The sequence below is a fragment of the Danio rerio genome, chromosome 3 (genome assembly GCF_052040795.2).
Source record: "Danio rerio strain M-AB ecotype USA chromosome 3, GRCz13ab, whole genome shotgun sequence".
Taxonomy (NCBI): domain Eukaryota; kingdom Metazoa; phylum Chordata; class Actinopteri; order Cypriniformes; family Danionidae; genus Danio; species Danio rerio.
The window spans coordinates 17,949,554-17,976,153 of record NC_141023.1 but is presented as its reverse complement, the minus strand read 5'-3'; the positions used below and the strand labels follow the sequence as shown (position 1 = coordinate 17,976,153).

At 35.4% G+C, this 26,600-nt stretch overlaps 1 protein-coding gene across 5 annotated transcripts in view; it reads right to left on the bottom strand.

The window, feature by feature from the left end:
- The window catches only part of tbc1d16 (TBC1 domain family, member 16), a 61,496-nt gene that overhangs the window by 7,168 nt on the left and 27,728 nt on the right, over positions 1 to 26,600 (bottom strand). For 2 of the 5 annotated variants that reach the window (NM_001006076.2, XM_087242616.1), the window contains 7 exon segments: positions 976 to 1,155; positions 4,250 to 4,436; positions 5,404 to 5,538; positions 15,442 to 15,590; positions 18,603 to 18,767; positions 21,266 to 21,413; positions 22,789 to 22,977. In NM_001006076.2, the coding sequence (NP_001006076.2) occupies positions 976 to 1,155; positions 4,250 to 4,436; positions 5,404 to 5,538; positions 15,442 to 15,590; positions 18,603 to 18,767; positions 21,266 to 21,413; positions 22,789 to 22,977 (1,153 nt within the window). 5 annotated transcript variants of the gene reach the window in all.

Here is a 26,600-nt window from a genome sequence, read left to right as displayed (position 1 = left end):
TCTGTAATTTAATGGCTGTTATTTTATGGATTTTTTCCAGCACCCCAGCAGCCAGAAACAAGCCGTAAAATTACTGATTTGTTTTACAGTCTAAATAACCCAATGCATTGGGTTAAAATGACCTATAGTTGGGAAGGTGCTAGAATAACCTATAGTTGTGTTATCTGTTGGGGTATTTTTAACAGAGTGGACCATTGTTTTAAAGTGTTTTTTTAGAAGATGTTTAAAGCCATTTTGAGATTTTAAATCATCTTTTAATCATCATAAAAGTCGTCCTTCATCTTCACATGCAGTCTCTCGGTCATGGCGTGTAATGATGTAACAATTTTTTATGCCTCACACTGTACAGTACAGGTTAGTTGCATGTATAAAGCGTCCGTGTCCTGATGTCCGTCTACCTGATGTGATTTTTCTATGCGTATATGATTTGATGGGAATTACGGGACTGATTATTCCAATCCTGCCAACATTTGTCTCACAAATTCCAGGAGTGGAGGGGGTAACCAGGTCAGTAACTGTACTGTGGTGTTAGTAACTGTACTATGGAACGGGTTTTGGGCAACCGCTGCAATCGGATACTATAACAAAGTTGACCCAGGGGTGTTACAGAGTGTACCAAAAAGCTGTGAACTGGGGGCAGGGTGAAATCACAGAGTTTTTCCAGAGAAATAACAAACAGGAGGGGGGCGGGACACTGACATACTGCAGACTCCTAGGGAAAACAGGAGTGTTGGCAGGTATGGGTTATTCTACTTTGCCAATTACTTTAGACAAGAAAAAAATAAATATATAAAGTAGTAATTACAGGATGAAAGAATATACTCAATTACAGTAATTTACACCCTTGTCTTTGATTAATCGTCCAGCCCTACTTTGCAATGATATTTTAGCCAATCAAATCATTGGACATTTACTGATACATTTAAAAGACTTGCTCCTCTAATGAATGTAGATACACACTGAAGCTGCGTGTACCTGATAGTGTGCCCAGCAGGCTTCCCACATGCGCAGAGCTTCAGCGTCCGGAAACTCTCGTTTGAAGCACAGCAAGACCCAGCGGTGGCAGAACAGCAGCTGAAGGCCATCCTCACCCAGCCGGGTCAGATGCTGGTGAAACCGGGGCAGCATGAGCCGCAGGAGCTCCCGCAGGTACATCTACACAAACACACACAGGCACAAATGTCATCATTACCATTAATCAACAACAAACGATTAAACTAAAACTTTAAGAATTAGAATACATGGCCTTGAGTTTAGTTTTGAATATTGTCAACAGTAGATTTTAAGGCTATGTGTTAGTATTTAAATAGTCTAGGCAAATTTCAGATGGAGGGCTGGAAGTAAAAAACTAAATGGGAGACATAGAGGAAAGTCTGTATTTCTTTGCGATTTATACCATATTTCAAAGAAGATATAAATAGAAAATAAGAACATGTTGGTCATGATGCTTATATCATGAAGAGGGCTGAGTTTTCTACTGAACTAAAATATATCTGCCTGTCATCGAGGCAGTATATACTGTGTAAGCTATTAAGTGACATGGAAGATACTATAGTATTTGGAATCATACTATAGATAATTACTTGAAATAAACTGTTGTATTAATTGTATTGCTGCTGTGGTACGACACAACTGTAGTAATAAATTATTCAACAGGCTTCGGTTTTCTTTGCTATTATCAAAATACACCACAGTTTAGACTAATGCTGCAGTGTTTATTACAGTTTAACAGTTAATCATGCAACAGTATTCTGTATCATTCAATAACAAAGAGTTGTACACATTATACACTTTATGGTTCAAAAACATTTTTATTACAAATTCCTATAGTTTTCCCCTATGCAGATATAATCCAGATATCACAAAATAACAGATGAAAGAATACAAACGCGTAGACGCATAGTCTACATTATTATTATTTTTATTCTTGTAAGGGTGAAATGGTGCTGCACAATAATAACCATCTAGTTTTGTCGCAAAGGGCTTTTTTTTGTTCAGTTAATGAACTTGACCACCAACAAGCATTCACAGCTGCTGCATCTCGATGTTAAGGTTACAGTTGTTTATTCTGCCGAAACGTCAGTAAAGATTTGGATTATAACACATTAAACACATTTATACACCTAGCTAGGCCTGTATATAATCTTAATTGGTGAATTATCACGATGTTCTGATTGAGATTCTATGCAGACAAACCACTTCCTGGCCTCCATTTGAATTTTGGGCATCATCAGCTTCCAGGAGAGGCTAGAGCTTCCATGCAAAGTTGCTTCCCTGAGTATGCGTCAATAGCGGCGCCACATTCGTACAGTGCTCCCAGGACAAATGTCATTCAACTGCACAAGACAAAACTACAGCCAATGTGAAGATGCTTGACTTTAGCGGTGTGCACGTACGTTGTAACGACCAAACAAAGCACAAAGCCAAAACCTTTCTTAGGCTAGATTTAATTTCTTACGTTTTTGTTTGTTACAAACTTTTGTGCTTAACAAGTAGCCTATTGATTATAACACAGTCTCTTACTGCACTGACCATAAGGCATTTTTTGTTAAATAAAGTCAGCAAACAATAAGAAATTTGAAAAGACGCTGCGGTGCTAGAAACTTGTATTATTGTCAGATAAGTGAACGAGTCATTCATAATGGAGATTCATTCACAAATCGAATCGCTTCATTAGAATGACAAGTAAAAGCAGAAGAGGGGCTGTGTTTCAGGACACAGATTAGATCTTATTTAACAGGGAGGGAGGATAATACATTTCCATGCACACAAACACATGGTGTTTGTCGGCAATGCCTGTGCTATCACTTATCTATCGATGTAGAAAAATTATGTAAAATTATAATATTCGTAATGTAAAAAATATTTGCTTACTGACCACTAGGAAAACTCTGTATGTAATTATGTATATATGTGTATATATATATATATCTGGCTCTGGATGGCCAGTCCTCCACTGCATCTTGGTCCTGCATTCATTTCAAAGCAACGCTACCCTGTACTAAAATGGCAGCTCTATTGACTCATTCCATCCAATAGACATCTATAGCGTAGGCGACATCTAATGTACATATCTATGAAAACAAACTATTTACAAGGTTCCCATATTTTTTTTAAAAGCACCATTATTTTTAAATTATACACCATTTATATAACAGCACATGTTATATCGCCAAAAAAGTCCTTAATGTACTTAACATTTCACTTAGGGTGCTTTCACATCTGTCCTTCACTTCATTTGGTCCAGACCAAGGGCAATAAATGATGCATTGTAGCATTGTCTGCTGTCTTTGGGTCCTTTTCACACCATACTGATTTCTTGGGTCCGAACCAGTTGAAAAGAACCAAAATGCAGTCATGTGACAAAATCCACACCACTCATTGGCCAGGTGCTGTTAAACATATTCCCTAAACTGCTTTTCGATTGGTCAGAATTCACGTCTGGGAAGATGCCAATGAAACTCCCGCAAGTAAACAAACCGGCAGACACAAAATGTCACTTTTGACTATGGAGGGAGGGATGCGCTCACTGATTGCATCACTCCTCATAGTATACTATACAGTTTGTACACATCACTTTAGACAAACTATACATTTCGAGAATGAAGTGCGGCTGTAAAACAATTAATGCATTGCAAACGGCGTAGGAGCACGGTAAAGTAGTAATAAATTAATTGGTTTGAAATCGAATGTCTCATGAATGTCAAACATAAAACTAACTTTACCGCGGGCACCTCTTTAAGGAGGTCTCGTCTGCTTTTTTGGTCCGCTTTTTGTGCGCACTCGAGTGCGATTGCTATATTTACAACTGCCTAAACAAACCACATCAAGAGGGTAAACGAACTCTGATGCGATTCAACCGAACTAAATAGGGCAGGTGTGAAAGCACCCTTAGACTTAATATTTAAGTTTAAAATGTCGGAGTAATTTTCTACAATTGACCATTTTAAATAGTAATGTTCAAAGAACTACACTAAATGTGTTCAATTCAATGCTGGTAATACTCAATTGTGGTTTCTTAAATATTGTTAAAATGTGCATCAATTGTCTGTGTTATTGTACAAGATAAAAATTCAAGCTTTTAGATTTTTATTTAAGCTTTACAATAGTGTGTTAGGGTAAGGGTTAGAAACCGAACCATCACAGAACCATGAAACAAACTGAAAGTTTTGCGAACCGTTCCACCCCTAACAGGGCACAGTATGCGGGCAAAAGCTCAAAAGTTGATAGGCAGCATGTGTTTCCTCACCAGCTGTCTCTCCATATCCTCGTCTCTCGGAGAGCTGATGAAGATGGTGTTCTCCATCAGACCCACGAAACACCAGAACGTGTCGCTCTCGTCCTGGATCTCAGTCAGCAGAGGAGCCACCAGGTCGGACATGCCCTGACAGTAGCCCATGTCTGGGTTAAACACCGCATAGTTCAACAGGATACGCCTGGCACACAAATACAACTTCAAGTTCTCAGTAAAGCCAGTAAAAAAGTTTAAATTGAATAAATCCTATTCATTTTCATTTATTCATTCATTCATTCATTCATTTTCTTGTCGGCTTAGTCCCTTTGTTAATCCGGGGTCGCCACAGCGGAATGAACCGCCAACTTATCCAGCAAGTTTTTACACAGCGGATGCCCTTCCAGTCGCAACCCATCTCTGGGAAACATCCAAACACATTCACACACACTCTCATACGCTACGGACAATTTAGCTTACCCAATTCACCTGTACCACATGTCTTTGGACTGTGGGGGAAACCAGAGCACCCAGAGGAAACCCACGCGAAGGCAGGGAGAACATGCAAACTCCACACAGAAATGCCAACTGAGCAGAGGTTCAAACCAGCGACCTTCGCTGTGAGGCGACCGTGCTACCCACTGCGCCACTGCCTCGCTCTATTCATTTTAGATCATAATATCTTCTGAAACCACCTTTATTTACTAGGTTACATTTTCACCTAATTAATGTTTAATTCAATGATCTTCCATTTTCCTTTAGAATGTCTCCTACTTTGGAGCTATTTAAGAGGTCACTGAAAACACTTATTTTATTAGCCTTTAATCAGGTGTTGTCGGTTTGTGTATTTTGGCTCTTTGCTTGTTTGCATGTATTATGTGTTTTTGTGTACAGCCCTTTGGTACACATTGTGGTTGGTTGAAAGTGCTCTAGAAATAAGCATTTATATTGACTGTAGAAGGACAATAATAAATATAATTAATAAATAATTAATAACCATAAATAATAAATAAATAAAAATATATATCTGTATAATAAAAACTAAATCTGCCTGTTAAAATGTGTATGTGAATATCTAATGTATGTAAAACCAGCTCTGCAAAGTTTTGAAATATAAACCAATATTTGTGTGTGCAGATGGACTGATGTCAATGCATATGCTTCTTTCTAACCTCATGATTTCTACATTGGGGTTGTTTTCTCCTCTAAAAAACATGTTGCTTCGGTCCGTCCTGACAACATCTTTATCCACCGTGAACTGGACCTTCCTCCAGAACTCACTGTGCTCTTCTGGACTCATGGACAACCTGCGGACAAAGAGCAACACATCAAATCCAAAGCAGAGGAAGAAGAAAAACACAGGACAGGTAAAGAACAGGGCAGCTATAACCTCATAGTTGAGGTAAAACAAAAAACATAAGAAAACAAAAATGAGTGTACGAGAAAAAATAACTAAACTATATATAACAAAAAGTTACTGGAAGAAAACAAAACTGCAATAACAAAAACATAAAGGTAAAGGAATAAAGGGGCACTTTAAGAAAAGCACAGCAAAGAACAGAAAAATAAATCAATGAAATAAAAATAAATAAATAAAATAAAAATGAGAAAATCTTGACAAAAAAAATTTAAAATAAAAAGTAAAACAAAACATAAAAGGTAAAGGAAAAGGGCAGTTTTATGAAGAAGAGATCAATAAAATAAAATGAAAAAAAAAAAGGAAAACAAAACATGAAAGGTAAAAGATCAGGGCAGCTTTAAGGAGAAGAGAGCAATAAAATAAAATAAAATAAAATAAAATAAAATAAAATAAAATAAAATAAAATAAAATAAAATAAAATAAAATAAAATAAAATAAAATAAAATAAAATAAAATAAAATAAAATAAAATAAAATAAAATTAACAAAAGAGGAAAAGAATAAAGAATAAGAAGAGGAAAGCAATAAAATTAAATAAAGAAAATGTTTAAACTACAAAATAGTGCCTAAAAGAAAGCAAAACAAAAGCAAAAGGACAGCAAAAGGGGACATTTGATTTGAGGCTGCTTTAATAAATGTGTTTATAGCTTTTAACTTTAAGCCAGCTATCATGAAGCAACAATGTCCACCGAGTTTACCCCCGTTGAGTGATCCTTAGTTTGACTTTACGGTGATCGCCTACTCTTCCCTGTTGATGACCCTTGATCTACTTTCTGCATGATCTGAATTTCTGGTTTTGAATTTTAGGATATCGAATTTGATGTTCTTGAAAACTAGAAACTGTATTTTGACAAACTGGATATCTGCAGTCTATGAATTCAGAGCACAAAACAAATCTGAATTCTTTTTTGAAAAATTCTGCCTAAAAAAACTCAGTTGTCTTAAAATTCAGATGTTCAATATTCAAGTTATAAAATTCCAAACAATTTTTATGGCATATACTGTAAAAATTTAGATTTATTAAATTACAATTGCAAATAATTAAAATTCAAATTCACATTGTTTTGGCATGTCATTAGCTCCATAGGGACATTAAAGAACTAACAAATAAAATACGAATTCCCCCACAAAAAAAGAGAAAATAACTATACAAGGAGAGAAAGATAAAGACAACCAAAACACATAAAAAAAATTAAACACAAAATAATCCTGACACATAAAAAACAGGGAAGCTCTAAAAAGAGAACACCAAAGAGCCAAAAAAGTAAACAAACTAACAAAAATGAAAATGAAAGAAAAAGAAACAATAAAATTGAACAAAGTTGGAAAACATTACAAAAAAAAAACACAAGATAACTAGAAAAGAGAATGTGATTTTTTTAATGCTATAAAGGAACAGAACAGGCCAGAATGAAATGGACTAATGGAACAAAACAGAACATTGTAAACAGAGAACAGAACAGGATAAAATGAAGCGTAACGGAACATGAAGTCTGCGTCCCTCTGGCTGCACACTCTCATAATAAGCAGGTGGGATTTCATTAACACTGTTTGTTTTGCTGGAACTGATGGCGGGCCTGATGCAACTTCATGTAAGTGTTTCGGGGCCTGTGTTTGTGTGTACTATTCCCAATTCACGCTCTCTGACTCCCTCTCTGGACCCTCGAGGCTCACAGCGCACATACAGTACATACACACACACACACACACACATGCACAGTCAACCTATTAATTATTAATTAACACTGTCAAAAATGATCTTGAAATAGTGTTGAGATAATAAAATAATCAAAATCATGGAATATAAACACGTCTATACTGTACAGATTTACAGATTTTTTGTAGTCAAAATATTTTGAAAGACCATTACATTTACAAATTATGAAACAAAACTACACTATTTTATAATTAAAATTAGTAAAAGAATAAAAAGTAATAATTAATGAATGACTAAAAATAAAATAATTGACATCAAATGTACAGTGCATCCGAAAAGTATTCATAGCGCTTCACTTTTCCCACATTTCTTTATGTTACAGCCTTATTTAAAATGGATTAAACTTATTTATTTCCTCAAAATTCTACACACAATACCCCATAATGACAATGTGAAAAAAAGAGTTTTTGAAATTGTTGCAAATTTATAAAAAACAATCTATGCCGTGAAGCTCTAAATTGAGCTCAGGTACATTCAGTTTCCACTAATCATTCTTGAGATGTTTCAGCAGCTTAATTGGAGTTCACCTGTGGTAAATTTAGTTGATTGGACATGATTTGAAAAGGCATACACCTGTCTATATATGGTCCCAGGGTTGACAGTGCATGTCAAAGCACAAACCAAGCATGAAGACAAAGGAATTGTCTGTAGACCTCCGAGACAGGCTTGTCTCGAGGCACAAGGCTGGGGAAGGTTATAGAAAAAAAGTTCTGCTGCTCTGAAAGTTCCAATGAGCACAGTGGCCTCTGTAAGTGGAAGATGTTTGGAACCACCAGGACTCTTCCTAGAGCTGGTCTGCCATCTAAGGGAGTGATCGAACGAGAAGGCCTTAGTCAGGGATGTGATCAATAACCCGACAGTCACTCTGTCTGAGCTCCAGTGTTCTTCTGTGGAGAGAGGAGAACCTTACAGAAGAACTGTGCAGCAATCCACCTATCAGGCCAGTATGGTAGAGTACCCAGATAGAAGCCACTCCCCAGTTGGAATTTGCCAAAAGGCAACTGAAGGACTCAGATAATAAGAAACAAAATTCTCTGGTCTGATGAGATAAAATTGAACTCTTTGGAGTGAATGCCAGACATTATGTTTGGAGAAAACCTGGCACCGTTCATCACCAGGCTAATACCATCCCTACAGTAAAGCATGGTGGTGGCAGTATCATGCTGTGGGGATGTTTTTGCAGCAGCAGGAACAAGAAGACTAGTCAGGATAGAGGGAAAGATGAATGCAGCAATGTACAGAGACATCCTGAATGTAAACCTGCTTCAGAGTGCTCTTGACCTCAGACTGGGGCGACGGTTCATCTTCCAGCAGGACAATGAACCAAAGCACACCGCCAAAATATCAATGGAGTGGCTTTACAACAACTCAGTGAATGTCCTTAAGTGGCCCAGGCAGAGCCCAGACCTAAATCCTATTGAACATCTCTGGAAAGATCTGACAATGGCTGTACATTGCCGCTTCCCATTCGGCCCGATAGAGCTTGAGAAGTACTTCAAAGAAGAATGGGCAAACATTCCCAAAGGCAGGTGTGCCAAGCTTGTGGCAACATATTCAAAAAAACTTGAGGCTGTAACTGAATTGCTATGAATACTAATGCACTGTATACACGTTTTTTGTATTTTTAATAACTTTTGAAATTATTAAATGTTAGAAATTTCCATGCACAATATACACGTATTAATTAAAAGACCAACAAATATATTCATTAGACATTATAGTAATAATAATTTTAAAAAGATAATAAATAATAATAATAATTCGTATAATAAGTGCTCCGGTTTTCCCCACAAGTCCAAAGACGTGCTATAGGTGAGTTAGGTAAGCTAAATTGTCCGTTGCGTATGTGTGTGATTGGGAGTGTATGGATGTTTCCCAGTGAAGTGTTGCAGCTGGAAGGGCATCCGCTGCATAAAACATATGCTGGATAAGTTGTCAGTTCATTCCACTGTGTCAACCCCACATTAATAAAGGGACTAAGCCAAAAATGAATGAATGAATGAATGAATGAATGAATGAATGAATGAATGAATAATAATAAGTTAATTAAATTTAAACCTGGAAAGAAAAAAATACATATTAATAATAAATTATATAGTTTCTATTCATTTATTTATTCAATTAATGATTTATTTTTTCATGCATTTTGAATTGTTAAATATTTGAAATAATTACAATTTTTTAAATTAAAAATGTGCAAAGATATACCAAGCTGATTTTTTTTAACGTAATCAGTTTAAATAAAAAAATCAATACAATCAAATCATTTTCAAAAGCAATGTAGTATTACCAGAAATAAAGAACTAAATTGTGTTATCATCTGCAGCCCAAGCATCAGGCTCTATAAGTGCCCTATCAATGGCCTGACAATGATTTAATTGATCGAGTTAATTATTTCCTCTGAACACATCAACAGTGTAAATCTGCTCACATTTATTGATTGCCCATGGCTCATTTGACACCAGCGCTACTAGAAAAGCCTTCTGAGACTTGCAATGAAATGACAACAGGACAGTAAGTAATAATCACGATAATCACTGCCACATGGCCATGTTATAAACACAGCTGTCTATTGTTACCTATCCTTAAACAGAACATCATTACCAGGGCATATGCTGACAATTTGAGCACTTGCAGCCGAATAACACTCAGCTTTCATAAGATTGGTGCAGAGATGCGAGTGGTTATGATGCATTTTCAGCCCATGCTACATTGATTTCATGTAATGGCTCACAAACCACAAAACCAAACACAAATCAGCTGGCCTGATGCGTCACAACAGCTCCGTTTACATAGAAAGTCTCCTGTTTCAGACTCCAGAAATATCAGATTTGTAAACAACAGGTTATGTCAGCCGGCCAACTCAAACAAGAGTCAGCAACCTGCGGTGCAGCTTTGCATTTTAAATGAAAAAGGGGAGAAAAGCTAGCAACAATAGGCCACAGTTTTCTAAAACTCGCAGTTAAAGGTGCTGTATGCCAGTTTTTGACTCTTCTAAAGCCTAAAAATACCATTACATGTTTGCAAATATTTAAGAAACATGCTAAGTGAACATTCCTTTTTATCTGAAAAACAATGCTGATGTCAGATATATAAATGTGAGTTACGTGTCGGAACGCTGTATTTGTTTTGCTTCTTTTAGCCAGCCCAATACCAGTTTAACCAAATATATTTCAGCACCCTGGGTTGTCTTGATGGAAAATAGTGTATTTCATTCATTCACTCAGAAAGGCTCTGAAAGCATGTGCTCGTGACCAAAATGCGACCTCCAAACGAGGCGCAGATTCAGAGTTCCACATGAGGTTTATAACAAATAGGCTAATATAAATATTACAAACGTAAGCATTAGGTGAGCAGGTTACATTGTTACATTGACAACATGCTTCATAACAAGATTTGCAGCGATAAGCAATTGGGCTGTTTGCACTAGACGAAACACAACAGAAATTTAAATACAGCCATTCAGAAGCACAGAGTAGTGCACTTACTGCACTCAACAAAATTATAAGGTTAATAATCTAATTAACACATTAAACCTTTATAACATTATTAAATGTAGGTGCTAAAGTTCAATTTCAAACTTGTTATTTTATTTTCAAGATCTGAGGTGAACCATCTGCAGATGCTTTCAGTAGTTAATGTCAGGTAAAATGGCATTCAAACTCACATTATCAGCACTTAACACTAAATAAAGCACATGAGGTGTACCTGAGGTGATCATTTTCAGTTTTCTGTTGTTCACCTGTGAGAAATAGAAGAGGTTTCTAATATGGCTCAATAAAACTTTTAATATGGAGAATATTTCTTATATTGCGTGTCGTTTCTTTTGTATTGAACACGATTTAAATCAGCATTCAGTCTTGATAGTCAGACTCGCTCATGTTGGTCCTTAATCTGGCAACCTGCGCTAGTGTTTGTTTTGATCCAGGAATGCAACACCTAGTTCAAGGGTGTCAAACTCAATTCCTGGAGGGCCGAAGCCCTGCACAGTTTAGTTCCAACTCTGCTCCAACACACCTACCTGTAGGTTTCAAACAAGCCTGAAGGACTCAATTAGTTTGATAAGGTGTGTTTAATTAGGGTTGGAACTAAACTGTGCAGAGCTGCGGCCCTTTTGGAACTGAGTTTGACACCTGTGACCTAGTTTAACCAATGGGTGTCAAACTTACTACACTTTTAATAGCTGGAATATCAGTGGAGTCCGCATAATTATGGTTTCATATTAAAATAAAGGTGAGTTAAAGCTGAGAAACTGCAGATAAAAAGGGTTATCCAAAAAAAAAAAAAGTTGAAAAATGTGATTTTTAGCCAAAAGGGTGATTTTGAAAGAGTGGAAAGCCGAATCTGTACCCAAGTTTGGTTTATGGGGTAGAGATCTCATAAACATGCTTGCTTTGGAGAGGTTGGGATATATCAATAATGATGAATTGAAGATATTTGATAAAACACATGGACAGATATTAGAATACCTTAATGCACTGGAAAAAATGCAAGCATAACCAATGACCCCTGTCAATTAAAGAAGTAATCAGATATTGAGCATATTAGATATTCACTGTTCATTTGTTCATTTTCTTTTCGGCTTAGTCTCTTTATTAATCAGAGGTCACCACAGCAGAATGAACTATTAACTATTCCAGCATATGTTTTACACAGAGGATGCCCTTCCTGCACTAAGAAACTCCCATACAGACCTGCATACACACACATACAATACGGCCAATGTAAATTATTCAATGCACCTATAGTGCATGTGGGGGAAACCGGAGCACCTAGAGGAAACCCACTTGAACACGGGGAGAACATGCAAACTCCACACAGAAATGCCAACTGACCCTGCCAGAGCTCGAACCAGTGACTTTCGCCTATGATATTCACTATTCATAATCTATAATGCTTTTAATAATGTGCCCAAACTATTATGAAAATAAAACTATAGTCAGGATAATGAATTTCACTGGTAATATAAGAACAATGTTACTTTTTAATTACGTTTATTTATGCATTACCTGATCAGCCAAATTATATTTTGCTTTCATGTGCATTTGTCCCTCTGTGTTCTGTTGTTCTGTCATAGGCTAGTATTTTCATGTATTGTATTTTATATGTATTATTATTGTTTTGTACTGATTGTTTTCTATACTTTGTTGTAGTTTTGAAAAATGCAAAAAGCACATAAATTAATGTTTACAAAATTGTAATCACCAAATGGCCCCAGTTTATTAGTTATGTTAAGAATGGCTAACCTTTTAGAGTTTAATTAATTTTTTTGTTTATTTCAGTCATGAACAATTAAATAAAATGTAGTATGTACTAGTGAGGCAAATAACGTATAAACAAATTCCTCTGTAAAAAACTTTTGAATAATTATAGGAGTAAAATAAAAGTTTATGTAAGTGTTGCTGTAGAGACTGATGGCGAAATATATATTCAAATATGGTGTATATTGACATACTGTAATGAAGGAAACACTTAAGTTTGTATTAGGATGTTGTTTTTCCATTAGATTTAAAATATTTACAGGTGCAGAAAAATAAAAAAAATTGTATTGCATAAAATGTATTGGTTGCTTGTTGAGAAAGTATGACATGCAACCTCATTTCTTTAATTGTTTGTTTGCCGTTTTCTCCACTGCATAAATTCAAAGGTATAAAATTACATTAAAGCAACATTAAAATGTTAAGAAATTATTTTCAATGAAAAGATATGTAATGTAATTATTCATTTTCTTTTTTTACACCTTCATTAATCAGGTGTCACCACAAAGGAATAAACTCATACACTACGGATAATTTAGCTTACCCAATTCACCTATAGCGCATGTCTTGTGGGGGAAACCGGAGCACCCGGAGGAAACCTACGTGAAGATGGGGAGAACATGCAAACTCCACACAAAAATGCCAATTGACCCAGCTGAGGCTCAAACCAGAGACCAGAATTGTAATTAGTCTTTTGTTTTAATTACTGCAGAGGAATTGTAATAGGCTTTTAAAAGAATTATGTATTACGAACATTTAGTGTGCTTCTTTATTTTACTCACTGTGCACACTTTTATACCAGTACAGGTCATTTCATATTTTACACACACACAAAAAAAAAAAAAAAAAAAAAAAAAAAAAAAAATATATATATATATATATATATATATATATATATATATATATATATATATATATATATACTGTATATATATATATATATATATATATATATATATATATATATATATATATATATATATATATATATATATATATATATATATATATATATATATATATATATATAAAAAATCTTTTACACCAAATGATGATATTTCCTCCACATATTTTGCTTTCACAAAAGTTATTTCGGACCCTTATGTCATCTTATTTTGCATTCTACCCAATAAATAATTTGTGCAGGAAGAAACATTTAACAAAATACTTTAACAATTAAAAGTAGTCCACGTTACTTTGGATGAAAGAGTCTAAAAATGAACTAATTTAGAAATCAAATAAATAAGCAAGTTATACAAAGTAGTGCTGTGGAATGATTAACTTCATCCAAAATAAAGTATTGCACTTACAAAATAATTATAGAGACAGGTACAGTTGAAACCAGAAGTTTACTTACAGTGTATAAAAAGGCACATAACCATTTAAAATAGTCAGATGTTAATGTGACTAAACCTTTTCTCTTTTAGGTAAGTTAGGATCAGTAAATTGGTTTCTGTTATGCTTAATAGCAGAATAATAAGAGATATTTTTTGAGAAATTGTTATAACTTTTCTTGAAAGTCAAGTTTACAATACAATAAGAGTATTACGCCTTTGAAAAAGCTCAGTTGATGGTGTCAAGGTTTTGGACGTTTCTGATTCGCTAATTGACAACATCTGATTTAATTGGAGGCACAACTGTAGAATAATATTTAAGGAAAAGGGGCGGCAGCATCATGTTGTGGGGCTGTTTTACTGCAGGAGGGAATGGTCTACTTCACAGCATAGATGGCATCATTAAGAAAGAACAATATGTAGAAATACTAAAGCAACATCTTAAGACATCAGCCAGGAAATTAAAACTTGGCCACAAATGGGTCTTCCAAACAGACCATGACCCTAAGCATACTGCCAAATTAGTTCAAATGTGCTTTAAGGACAACAGAGTGAATGTTTTGGAGGCCATCAGAAAGCCCTGATGTCAATCTTATAGAAAATTTGTGGGCAGAGTTGAAAAAGTTTGTGTGAGCAAGACAGCCCACAAATCTGACTGAGTTACACCAATTCTGTCAGGAGGAATGGGCTAAAACTCCTTCAAACTACTGTGAGAGGTTTGTGGAAGGATACCCAAAACATTTGACCAAAGTTATACAGTTTAAAAGTAAAGCTAAAAAAACATATCTCACTATCCTGGCATTTAGCAAATTTCAATCATTTAGGTAATCCTAACAAACTTAAAATAGTAAACGTTTAGTATGATTTACCATCAGACATTTTGTACAAAATGGTTATGTTCCTTTTTTTAGAGTGTATGTAAACTTTTGCTTTCAACTCTTTATATTATGTATATATTTATACATTTATATTTTAAAAGTGTAACGGTCATTATGGCGAATGAAGCCCTGCCTTCTAGTACAGAAGCCAATCATTGATCGCTATAGACTGGCAATACTCTGGGGACGGGGCTCAGACCAGACGCGAGTTTCTATTTTGTGTGATTTGAACGTTTAGTAATAAAACTAGTGAGACAGTTGTTGTTTAATTTCATTGGTGATTAATAATATGAAATTCAATGGAAAGCTTGGCAAACAGATTTGGAGAATTTGATGTTTCTTCATTTAAACAGAATGCCCGAGCATACTGCCTGAGAGGAGTTTCAAAGATGGCCGCCAAGTGAAATGACTGGCCTTAAAGGGACTTTGTTTATTTTGGGTGGTTGCTAGGCAGTTGCTAAAGTAAAAATGTTTTTGGGATGTCAATAATCACAATTAACAATTTGCACAGCACTAAAAAAAGGTGAATATTTGTAGAATGCTCAAATGTAACAGGGGCAGCGTGGCATACTATTAAGGATAAGTCTAGTAAATGATGACTGACCTCCTCTGCTGGATGTCCTGGTACTCCCCGCGTTTCTGCAGTCTCCAGGCCTCGCGCTCCTCAGATGTGGAATCATAGCTGTAGTAGTGAAGGAGAAACGGCCAGACTTCACCACGGATGGACGGATCGATGCCTCCGAAGAAGATTGCCTGAGAGAACAGAGACAGGAGCTCATGAGAAACGCCTGTCAGAACTGATCACATCAAATAAAAGCCCTAAACAGGGCCTTCGTGCACATTTGAGACAAATATTGTGACAGTTACAACCATACTAATGACATATACAAACAGTGGATGAGATGAAATACACTGCTGTAGTGTTTAGAAAGTTTGTGTTTGATTAAGTCTTTTCTTACCATTGGGGGTGTATTTATTTGTTTATTTGAACAAAAATATAACCCAACTTGTGCAATGTTATGTAATATTACTACAAGGACTCTTTGATCAACTTTGAACTCTTCGAAATAAAATGTGGTTAGTGGTCAAATTATAAGTGTCTTTACAGAATAAAAGCAGAATAGTTTTTAAATAAGCATTTTTAAATCAATTATTACTAGTTCAAGACCTTTTATTTATTGATAGCCTTATTGCCAATGTTGAGAATATATTTTTTCTAATTAATACTGTAGAAGCCACTATGCAATCTTCATTGCAGGATTCTTTCATTAACTTTTGTTTGTAAATAACAGCATTTACTAAAATAAAATGCTGTTAGTTGTCATATTATAAACGTCTTTACAGAATAAAAGTCCAAGCAAAATAATTATTATTACTTATATATATTTTTATCAATTATTATAGTGCTCGGCCATTGTATTTGTCTTTAATGTTATGCTGAAAACATATTTTTCTGATTCATATTTTCGTAAAAGCCACTGTGCAATCTATTTTGCTGGATTGTTTGATAAACCTTTTCATTTATTCACTCATTCATTTATTCATTCATTCATTTTCTTTTCAGCTAAGACCCTTTTATTTATCAGGGATTGTCACAGCGGAATGAATCAGCAACTTATCCAGCATATGTTTTTACGCAGTGGATGCCCTTCCAGCTGCACTGGAAAACACCTATATACTCTTGAATTAACACACATATGCTACGGCGAATTTAGCTTTCTCTATTCACCTACACCACATGTCTTTAGACTGTGGGGGGGAAACCGGAGCACCCGGAGGAAACCCACACCAACACAAGGATAACATGCAAACTCCATACAGAAATGCCAACTGACCCAGCCGGGGCTGTAACCAGATTCCTTCTTGCACTGAGGCCACTGTGACGCCCAGATAAACTTGTTGTTTGTAAACAACATATAATAATTATTATAAAATATTTTGTCATTTGTCAAATTATAAATGTATTTCCAGATTAGGGCTGAGTTCGCATGTTCCCCCCATGTTTGCGTGGGTTTCCTTTAGGTGCTCCGGTTTCCCCACAAAGTCCAAAGACATGCAGCTGAAATGGCATACGCTGTGTAAAACATATGCTGGATAAGTTAAGGGTTCATTCCACTGTGGCGACCCCAGATTAATAAAAAAAGAAAATGAATGAATGAATTTACAGAATAAAAGTCTAATCAGAATGAAAGTATTTTTATTATTATTTTTTAAATGCGACTTTATATAAAATAAATTAAAAAAATAAATAATAATAATAATAAAAAAGCACCACAGCACAGAAACGTGCCTTTAGCACCATATCATTATCCTTTGTCATCACAAGGATCATGTGACACTGAAGACAGGAGTAATGGAAATTCAGGAAATTGCATCAATTGTATCTAACTAAAAAAGTTTCACATTTAGAAATTTTCTTGTAATTAATAATTTTGTTGTTTGAAATTATTTAATTGGTTTTGCAGTATTATAAGCTTTAACACAGAACTTATAAATAACTCATATTCCAACAGCTTTCATTTATTCCATTGTTTTTGTTGAATATTTTTGAAAACAAACATATATTATTATCATTTATACATTATAACAAAAAAAATAACAAGTCTAGTATATCCAGATGCATCAGAATAATGTAGCTACTAGCTAACAATGTCTACATATTATACTATATAATATACTACGCCTGTCCTGTATGCCTCTGAGCTGACTTACCTGAACTGTCTCTATCACTGCTCTTACTAAATGTCCAATCAACATTATTCTCATGATCACTAAAACTCATCTCATCCTCACTTTCATCTGCAGGAAGAGTCAGTTCTGTCTTTTTTTCCTTTTACTTCCAATAGAACATGGTGGTCTGATCAAAAATAGTATTGCCATTAAATTTATCTATAATTCAAATGCCTTTACCTATGATTAATCAACATTATATTACTAGCATTCATGTGGTTATTGTTACAAAATAAAAGATCACAGCTCACCTTGCTAGCTAGCTAACCTATTGAAATATTGCACATTCCACTATTGGACAGTGTTGCCATTTGGAAACACACACACATTTGATCAATTTACAAAAAACTCATTTGATAAAAACTTTTTTTGAGTTGTAAATATGTCATCATAACTTACTGGAGGTGACATTTCAGATGTTTTTGTGGATCTGACATATTTTGATCCTTTGTTTTTATTGACGTTTTCTTTTGCATTCAGCAAGTACTCACAATAAACGGCAGTCTGTCAGAAATCACGCCACAGAAAAACACTGCAGGCCATGTGACTTATACAAAGCACATCATTGGCTAAACTAAGGTCTACTCTTTCCAACAAACAAATTAGAATGTTGGTCTTAAAGAAACAGTGGCAGGGAAACGAACATAAATATCATGCTGCCATATGGCAACACTATGTGGTAGAAGATTAAGTACAGTATATATATAAAAAAAAAATATATATATATATATATATATATATATATATATATATATATTAAATATATTACAATAAAAAAACATTGAAATATCATTTAATCATAATATTATTTCATAATATTCCTGCCTTTTTTTAAATTGTGATCAAATAAATAAATAAGCCTTGGTGAGCAGGAGACTTCTTTTAAAGACAATAAAAAATCTTAACTTTTCAGACCTCAAACTGTACGTTTTGACTATTATATTTTGACTGCAAAAGCTATAATGACAACACAGTTAAGAAGAGCAAATAGGACAAGTAATGTTGATTTGATTGACAGCCGTCCGTCATTCTAACCTTTCTAAGCTTGTACTCCTCCAGCACCTGGCCGCTGTTGTTCAGATGCCGGAGCCAAGAGCTGACGTCCAGCCGGCGGTACAGACGCTCCTCGGGGTGCATCTCGGCAGACGGTAGTGTGGGTCGACGGATGGAAAACTGCATACAGGACTTCTCATCTGACACCTAGAGCAGCGACAAAGTGTTACAGCAAAGAACATGTACGAGCAATACAGTGTAGATGCATAATTCTGGCTAATTCATGTACAGTACATACATTAGATGTATGTAGATGTAAAAATGTTAAAGTCTACTCTGTTTACTTTCCCTTGAGTGGTTCTGCTTTCTTTATTCTGTTGAACACAAAAGAAGACATTTTGAAGAAAGCTGAAAACCTGTAACCATTGACTTTCATAGGAGAGAAAACAAATACTATGGAAGTCAATGGTTACAGGTTCATGATCAACATAGGAGCAAACCATGGCAGAGGTTTTTGTGAACTATTCCTTAAATTGGACTGTGTGCGGCCGGGTCGTGGGGGCAGCAGTCTTAGGAGAGAACCCAAGAATTCCCTCTCCCTAGACACTTCCTCCAGCTCTACCGGGGGGATCCCGAGATGTTCCCAGGCCAGCCGAGAGACGAGCCGAGAGGCCTCCTCTCGGTGGGACATGCCCGAGCCACATCAGCTGACTTCTCTCGATGCGGAGGAGCAGCGGGTCTACTCTGAGCTCTTCCAGGGTGACAGAGCTCCTCACACTGTCTATAAGGGTGCGCCCTGCCACCCTGCGAAGAAAACTCATTTCGGCCGCTTGTATTAGAGATCTTGTCTTTTCGGTCCCGACTCAAAGCTCATGACTATAGGTGAGAGAAGGAACGTAGATTGACCTGTAAATCGAGAGCTTTGCCTTTCGGCTCAGCTACTTCTTTACCACAACGGGCCGACACAGCAACCGCATTACTGCTGCCGCTGCACCAATCCGCCTGTCAATCTCATGTTTTGTTAATTATTAGGAAACAATTCAATGCAAAAATAAAATATAAAAAAAAACCTTCCCTAACATTTTGGTTGTCCTTGCTGTCCATCCACAAAACTGATTTTTATTAGTACTGGCAATTAATCGAAAATCAATTTCAGCTTCAATTTGGTCTCCAGTGATTAACATTAATCATGATGAATTTGTTTCTACACAATTCACAGTTTCACATAGAATTCAGTGAAATCATGTAACATGACTTCTGCAACATTCGTTCAAGTTTCAAATGGAAAAAGAAAACGAGAGACGAGCAGCACACACACATGTAAAGTGATCTTTTAGCTTCAGGTGAGTGACTAAATAATCAAATACACGCAAAGTTGTGTCAAAAAATGACACTTTGTGATCATTCACATAGACCGCTGTTTGTTATGTAATGAATTTACAAACAGCTCAGAATGAAAATGCATGTATAACCATAAATTGGAAACATCTGGCTCTTAAATAGGAAGTGGAGCACTCAGTCAAGTTTACATTATTTACAAGACAGGACCCAGACAGAAAAGTCAGGCAGATTAATACTAAGAATAATAATAATAGAGTTATAGAGTGGAGCAAAGCACATAAAATGATCAGTAATTAAAAGAAAATAAATAAATATATATTTATATATTTTAAAATTTGACACACATCTAATGTTGGTATAAACAACTCATATTCCAACAGCTTTCTAATCATCTAATGCACCAGCTCCACGTCCACAACTTTCCACGCATTGAGTTAAATTAGGCTGTCCAGACTCTGTGTTGAGTCCATTACTACCATGGTTGAAACCCATTCAGGCAGTCAGGCAGCATAATGCAGAGAGTGGACCAAATCACATCAAATGATTGGCAATTAAAACTGGAAAACAACACCAGGCAGAGACAATCCAAGATGGCAGAGCCCTAGGTCTAAAATCTATAGTAAGACATGCCGTTTTCTGCTAAATGTTTCCAATAATGGAGTTTGTTTAATATGTTTTCATTAAAGTGGAAACTAATGTACAAAATAATGTAAACTGGACTGACTGCTTCACTTCCATTTTAAAGTGACAGCAGGCAAAAATCTCTGCTGTCGACTGCGTTTACCATCATTAATGGCACCCACACACACATTTGAAGTCAAAATTATTAAAAACGGTTTAAACTAATATCTAATGATGACATTACATAATATTGTTCTAGTAATTTTGCTAGACACTAGTATTCAGCTTAAAGTGACATTTAAAGGCTTGGCTTAGATAACTAGGCTAATTAAGCAACTCTGCTTAATTAGGCAAGTTTTTGGACAACAGTGGTTTGTTTTGCAGCTCATTTACTTTAAGATTTGTAAAAAATAAATAATAATAATAAACTGTGACATTTTCCTTGCTCTGTTAAGAAAATATTTTAAAAGAATAAATAAAAAATCCAATAAATTCAATATGTTAATCATTTTTCTATTATGCGCACAATATTTTTATGTGTTTTTTTATGCTCGTGTCTGTATTTACATTCTCACACTTGCTAACGGTGTCCCATTAGGTAATGAAATTCTACATGTATAGTTAAGATGTTGAAGCCCAACTGAAGACCTGAGCCAAATGCGGTCAATACTTCATCAAAGAGGTCATGTGCAAAGAGCGCAAGTGTGGGTTATTTGAACAAGGCATTTGACTCTCCAACTGACCTGGTCTTTGAGCTGAGTCTCCCTGCAGCATTTCCACTGCTGAAACACCTCAGCCAGTTTATCCAGGCCTGCGTGGTGGAAGTGAAGGATCTTGTACTGGCTCTCTCTGCTGGCGATGACCAGCTGCCCACAGGTGCAGGCCTCATCACTAGAACACACATACGAAAAACAAACACTTTTACTTTCAATCTGGACACAAAACCACATCATGAAGATCAATGGAAAGATTATGAATATGTTCAGTGTTGTATAAGTTACTTCAAACAATAGTTGATTATTAAATGCATCATTAAAGTTGTGTGTAAATTACTTTTTAATGTCTGAAATGTAATAATTTCTCAAGAAGTCATTTAATTTCTTGACTCGTTTGAACTTGCACTAATTATATTAATTATAAATCTCTAAGCGCACAGAATATATATAAAATCCTTATAATTTCTTAAATCTAACAGGGACTTTAGCTTTATTTAAAATGACACTTAATAAATGATAAACATCTTTGTCTATCAGAATACAAAAAGCTTATTAGTTATAATTCAATTCATTTCAAGTGTATTTGTATAGCGTGTTTCACAATATTATTATTTATTCAATGCAGCTTTAAAAAAGGTGCACATTATTGCATTACAATCAAATTTGGAAAAGTTAAGGTTATTAGCTACCATAGCTTTATTAGCTTCTAATAACTTTAATTAATTACCTAGTAACTAATAGCTTTTAAGTTATTACATATAAGCAGAGTTAACCTGCAGTTATATAGCATATAGGTGATGTTTAATGTTTATGTGTACATTTAATGCAGTGTGTTTGTGTATTAAGTGTATGCGAGTTATAATGACGCCATATTTCATACATATGATAGCCTGACATACATTTACATCTATTTATTGTTTCTTAAACATGTTTAATTGGCTGACAAGTCTAACATTCTTTATTTTTAAAAACGTCAAGGTATATTTGTTTTAGGGTTGGGTGATGTCGAACAATTAGCAGTCATGGTGTGGAGGATTACGTCTGAGTCTGAAACCGCATGATCGGGCCCGATCTCCGATTACGTGATCGGATCTCAACATCCCTAATTATGATTATGTGGTACAATAAAACCAGGGCATGCTTTCCTCTTCCTTCGACTACAGTTATGATGATTTCTTTTTATTATTAGCACTTGATTTTACTGAGGCTTTGTTGGTAATGACATTTGTTATATTGGATTTCCTCTTCAAAAAAAAGGACTATTTTCAACAAACCTAGAATTTTATTCACACCACAGAAACATTTTAATATCTTAAACAAAATCATCCTGAGGGTAAAGCATAATGATTTATAACCTGCAGCCATAGTGAAATAAAATGAGAAGAACTGTAATATAATTCAAGGAGGTGAATTAAATATATGAGGTGTTTCATAAAACAGAGACTTATGGAAAAGTTGAATTCTACAGGGTGAAGAAAAGCCAAAGGGTGTTATATTCAGCAATGAAAGATATTAAAAAGCATATCAAAATGAAGGAAATGATCCCTGACCTGAAAAAGAGCCGGAGTGACCTCATGTGACCCAGGTCAACTCTGAACACGCCACACAGGTGCTCTAATGCCATGACATTCTGCTGCTCCTCCCAGCGGACTCCCTGTGAATGACTGCTTTCTGAAGGGGCGTGGCTGTCCAGGCTGGAGGCAGAGCTTGCAGAGTGAGCCATTGGTTCATCGCATTCCCTGCAAATGGAGGCATTATAACCTCTATTTATATTATTGGATTCAAAAGATGATGAAATGATAATGCTCATTCTAAATGCTGCGAAAACAGTCTGAAGAAAAGTATTTTTCTTGAAGCTACTTTGGAACGATGTGTACTGTGGAAGCGCTTAATTAATGAATATGCTGAAATGGAGCTTTTCATGGCTCTAAGGGTCAAACAACAAAAAATAATGTCAAGAATCTTGGTGTGATTCTGGATGTGAGTTTCAGTTATCATGTCAAAGCAGTAAGTAATTCAGCATACTATCATCTCAGAAACATTGCGAGAATAAGATGCTTTGTTTCCAGTGAAGACTTAGATAAACTTGTTCATGCTTTTATCAGCAGTAGAGTGGATTACTATAACAGTCAGGCAGTTATAGCTCATCCAGAGTGCTGAAGCCAGGATTCTGACCAGATCCAGAAAATCAAAGCACATCACACCTGTCCTCAGGTCTCTACACTGGCTCCCAGTTACATTCAGAATAGATTTTAAAGTATTACTACTTCTCTATAAATCACTAAATGGTCAATAGGACCTCAATACATTACATATATGCTCACTGAGTACAAACCTAACAGATCACTCAGATCATTAAGTTGAAATACTGTAAATTAGAAATTCCAAAAGTTCAATCAGAGCAGGGCTAATCGGCTTTCAGCTAGTACGCCACCCGCTGCTGAATTCAGCTTCCAGAAATGATCAGATGTGCTCCAACATTAGGCACATTCAAATAAAGACTGAAAACACATCTGTTTAACTGTGCCTTTACTGAATGAGCACTATGCTACATCCAACAGCACTATTACGTCTTTCTTTTTCATTCTTTTATAACCTGTTTAACACATTTAAATCTGTTTTTATGTTATTGTCTCTTTTATTCCCGTTTATGTAAAGCACTTTGAATTGCCATTGTGTATGAAATGTGCTATATAAATAAACTTGCCTTGCCATGCATCAACAAAAACAAAATGTATACTGTATGTATACTATTTATATCCTGCAAAGCTATGCATATATTTCTTTCCATAAAAATATTTAACAAGACTTTTTTGTTTGTTTCTTTAAATCAACTGACTGATCATTTCTTTAATTAAATCCTAAACGACTTTTAGGTTTTTTTATTTTAGGATTTGAGGAGTACTTAATAATCTACCAAATGATACAACTTAAATTGATTTATCTATATATTTACCCATTTTCTTTTTTATTATTATTATAAATAACTATAAAAAACTCCATGAGTATGTGATTAGCAAAACTGTCAGTTTGTATTTTGTGCACTTGTATGTATTTTATTGTATGATATTATTGCTGCAAAGAAGGTCGCTGGTTTGAACCTCGGCTCAGTTGACATTTCTGTGTGGAGTTTACATGTTCTCCCTGCCTTCGCGTCGGTTTCCCCCACGGTCCAAAGACATGCGGTACAGGTGAATTGGGTACGCTAAAATTGTCCGTAGTGTATGAGTGTGTGTGTGAATGTTTCCCAGAGATGGGTTGCGGCTGGAAGGGCATCCGCTGTGTAAAAAACTTGCTGGATTAGTTGGCAGTTCATTCCGCTGTGGCGACCCCAGATTAATAAAGGGACTAAGCCAAAAAGAAAATGAATAAACAAATGAATGAATCAAGATAACAAAATAAGTTAATAATTTAAAAACCAAATTAGCCCCATACATATTACTGCATATCAATCTAGACAACCACCACATTCACTTCAAACAGTGATCCAATTTAAAATAACAACTGCAATTGGGATTAATTACTTTATACGTATTTCTTCGGGCTCTAGGAATTCTAAACCCGTGTCCTGATGGTAACATTTCAAAAGCTGAGTAAAGGGGATGAGTATTATCTTTACAAATCGCAACTGCTGTTTTTTTTACCCATAAAGGAGTCAAACAACTGACTGTTGATGTTGTTTGTGATTTGCCTGATTGATAATTTGCGATAATTTCTTCTTCTGTTTAGGTGTTGTGTTACCAAACCATGAAACAATATTATATGCGAGAACACTCTTTATTGTTTCCCAGAGATGGGTTGCGGCTGGAAGGGCAACCGCTGCATAAAGCAGAAAAGAAAATGAATGAAAGAATGAACACTCTCTATTAACGATCTACATGCCATGTTTAAAGTCTGTGTACTAACATTAAAACTTCTCAACTTAGGGAGGAGATAGAGGCGCTGACTTGCCTTCTTATAAACAGCCTCAACATTACTATTAAAATTCAGTTTATTGTCAATAATTGTACCTAAATACTTAAAATCTGAGACCTGCTCTACTATCCTTCCATTTTTGAGGACTGGTTTATAAAATCTAGTATCTACTGCTTTTGTTTGACTACCCAGACATGGCTCTTTTGTTTTCCCAACATTAAGATGTAACAAACTTTCGCCAAACCAATCTGTTATACTATTAATATATTTTTAAATATAAGGAGATATTCATTTCTTCCTGACAGGAAACCAACGCCAAATCATGTTGATTGTATTGCAATTTTTAAAAAATCCTAAATTTATTAAAATACATATGATACTATGATGCACAAACCTGCAGGCAAAGAGAAGATTGACCTGCATTTTGACAATATTTTAAGGAAAAAAGTATATACTGTATAATTATTTCCTTTATTTATTTCCTTTATTATAGATCACACTGAGACAGTACTGTCTCTTCTTCCAGTGAGACCCCGGCCATCTTTATTGTCAAATCCTGCTTTTTAAAAAAAACTTCCATTTAAAAGTTCTTTTTAACCAGCCAAAGTGGCTAGTAGGAGTATCTGTCTAACCCGCCACAGCTTACATTTACCTGCATTTGGCTGGTTGCTGGGTGTTAATGTCAATCCCTGTACATAAGTATTCACAGTCTTTGCCGTGAAGATCTAAATTGAGCTCAGGTACATTCTGTTTCCACTGATCATTCTTAAAATGTTTCAGCAGCTTCATTGGAGTTCACCTGTGGTAAACTCAGTTGATTGGACATGATTTGAAAAGGCATACACCTGTCAATATAAGGTCCCAGGGTTGGTAGTGCATGTCAAAGCACAAACCAAGCATGAAGACAAAGGAATTGTCTGTAGACCTTTCGAGACAGGATTGAGGAATATGAAGGTATTTTTGGTGCAAAACTCCCAAACAGCTGTAAAAGTGTAATTTGTAGTTGTAAAAAATAGCCACACATGTGTATCAGTACATTTGTACTCGCAGAGCAAATTTGCAAATGTGTATCAGTACATTTGTACTCGCAGAGCAAATTTGCAAATGTGTATCAGTAAATTTGTACTCGCAGAGCAAATTTGCAAATGTGTAGGTATTTTTTGTCTCCAACAAACACAACGCAACATTTACACCTGCACAAATCCTTCAGTACAGGTGCACAAATCCCATCGGACGAATCACAAATGCAGAAACTCATCCGCTCATGTTCTTTGCTACTATTGTTTCAGTGTATATGGTGCAAAACACATTCACACACCTGCATCCAGAAATGTGAAGTCACAGACAAAACTTGCACATCTGTAGATTAGAATGTGTATCCGCACAAAGAGAGCTGAATGTGTGTAGAATGTTTGATTATTTTTTTTCTAAGCACGAACACAAATAT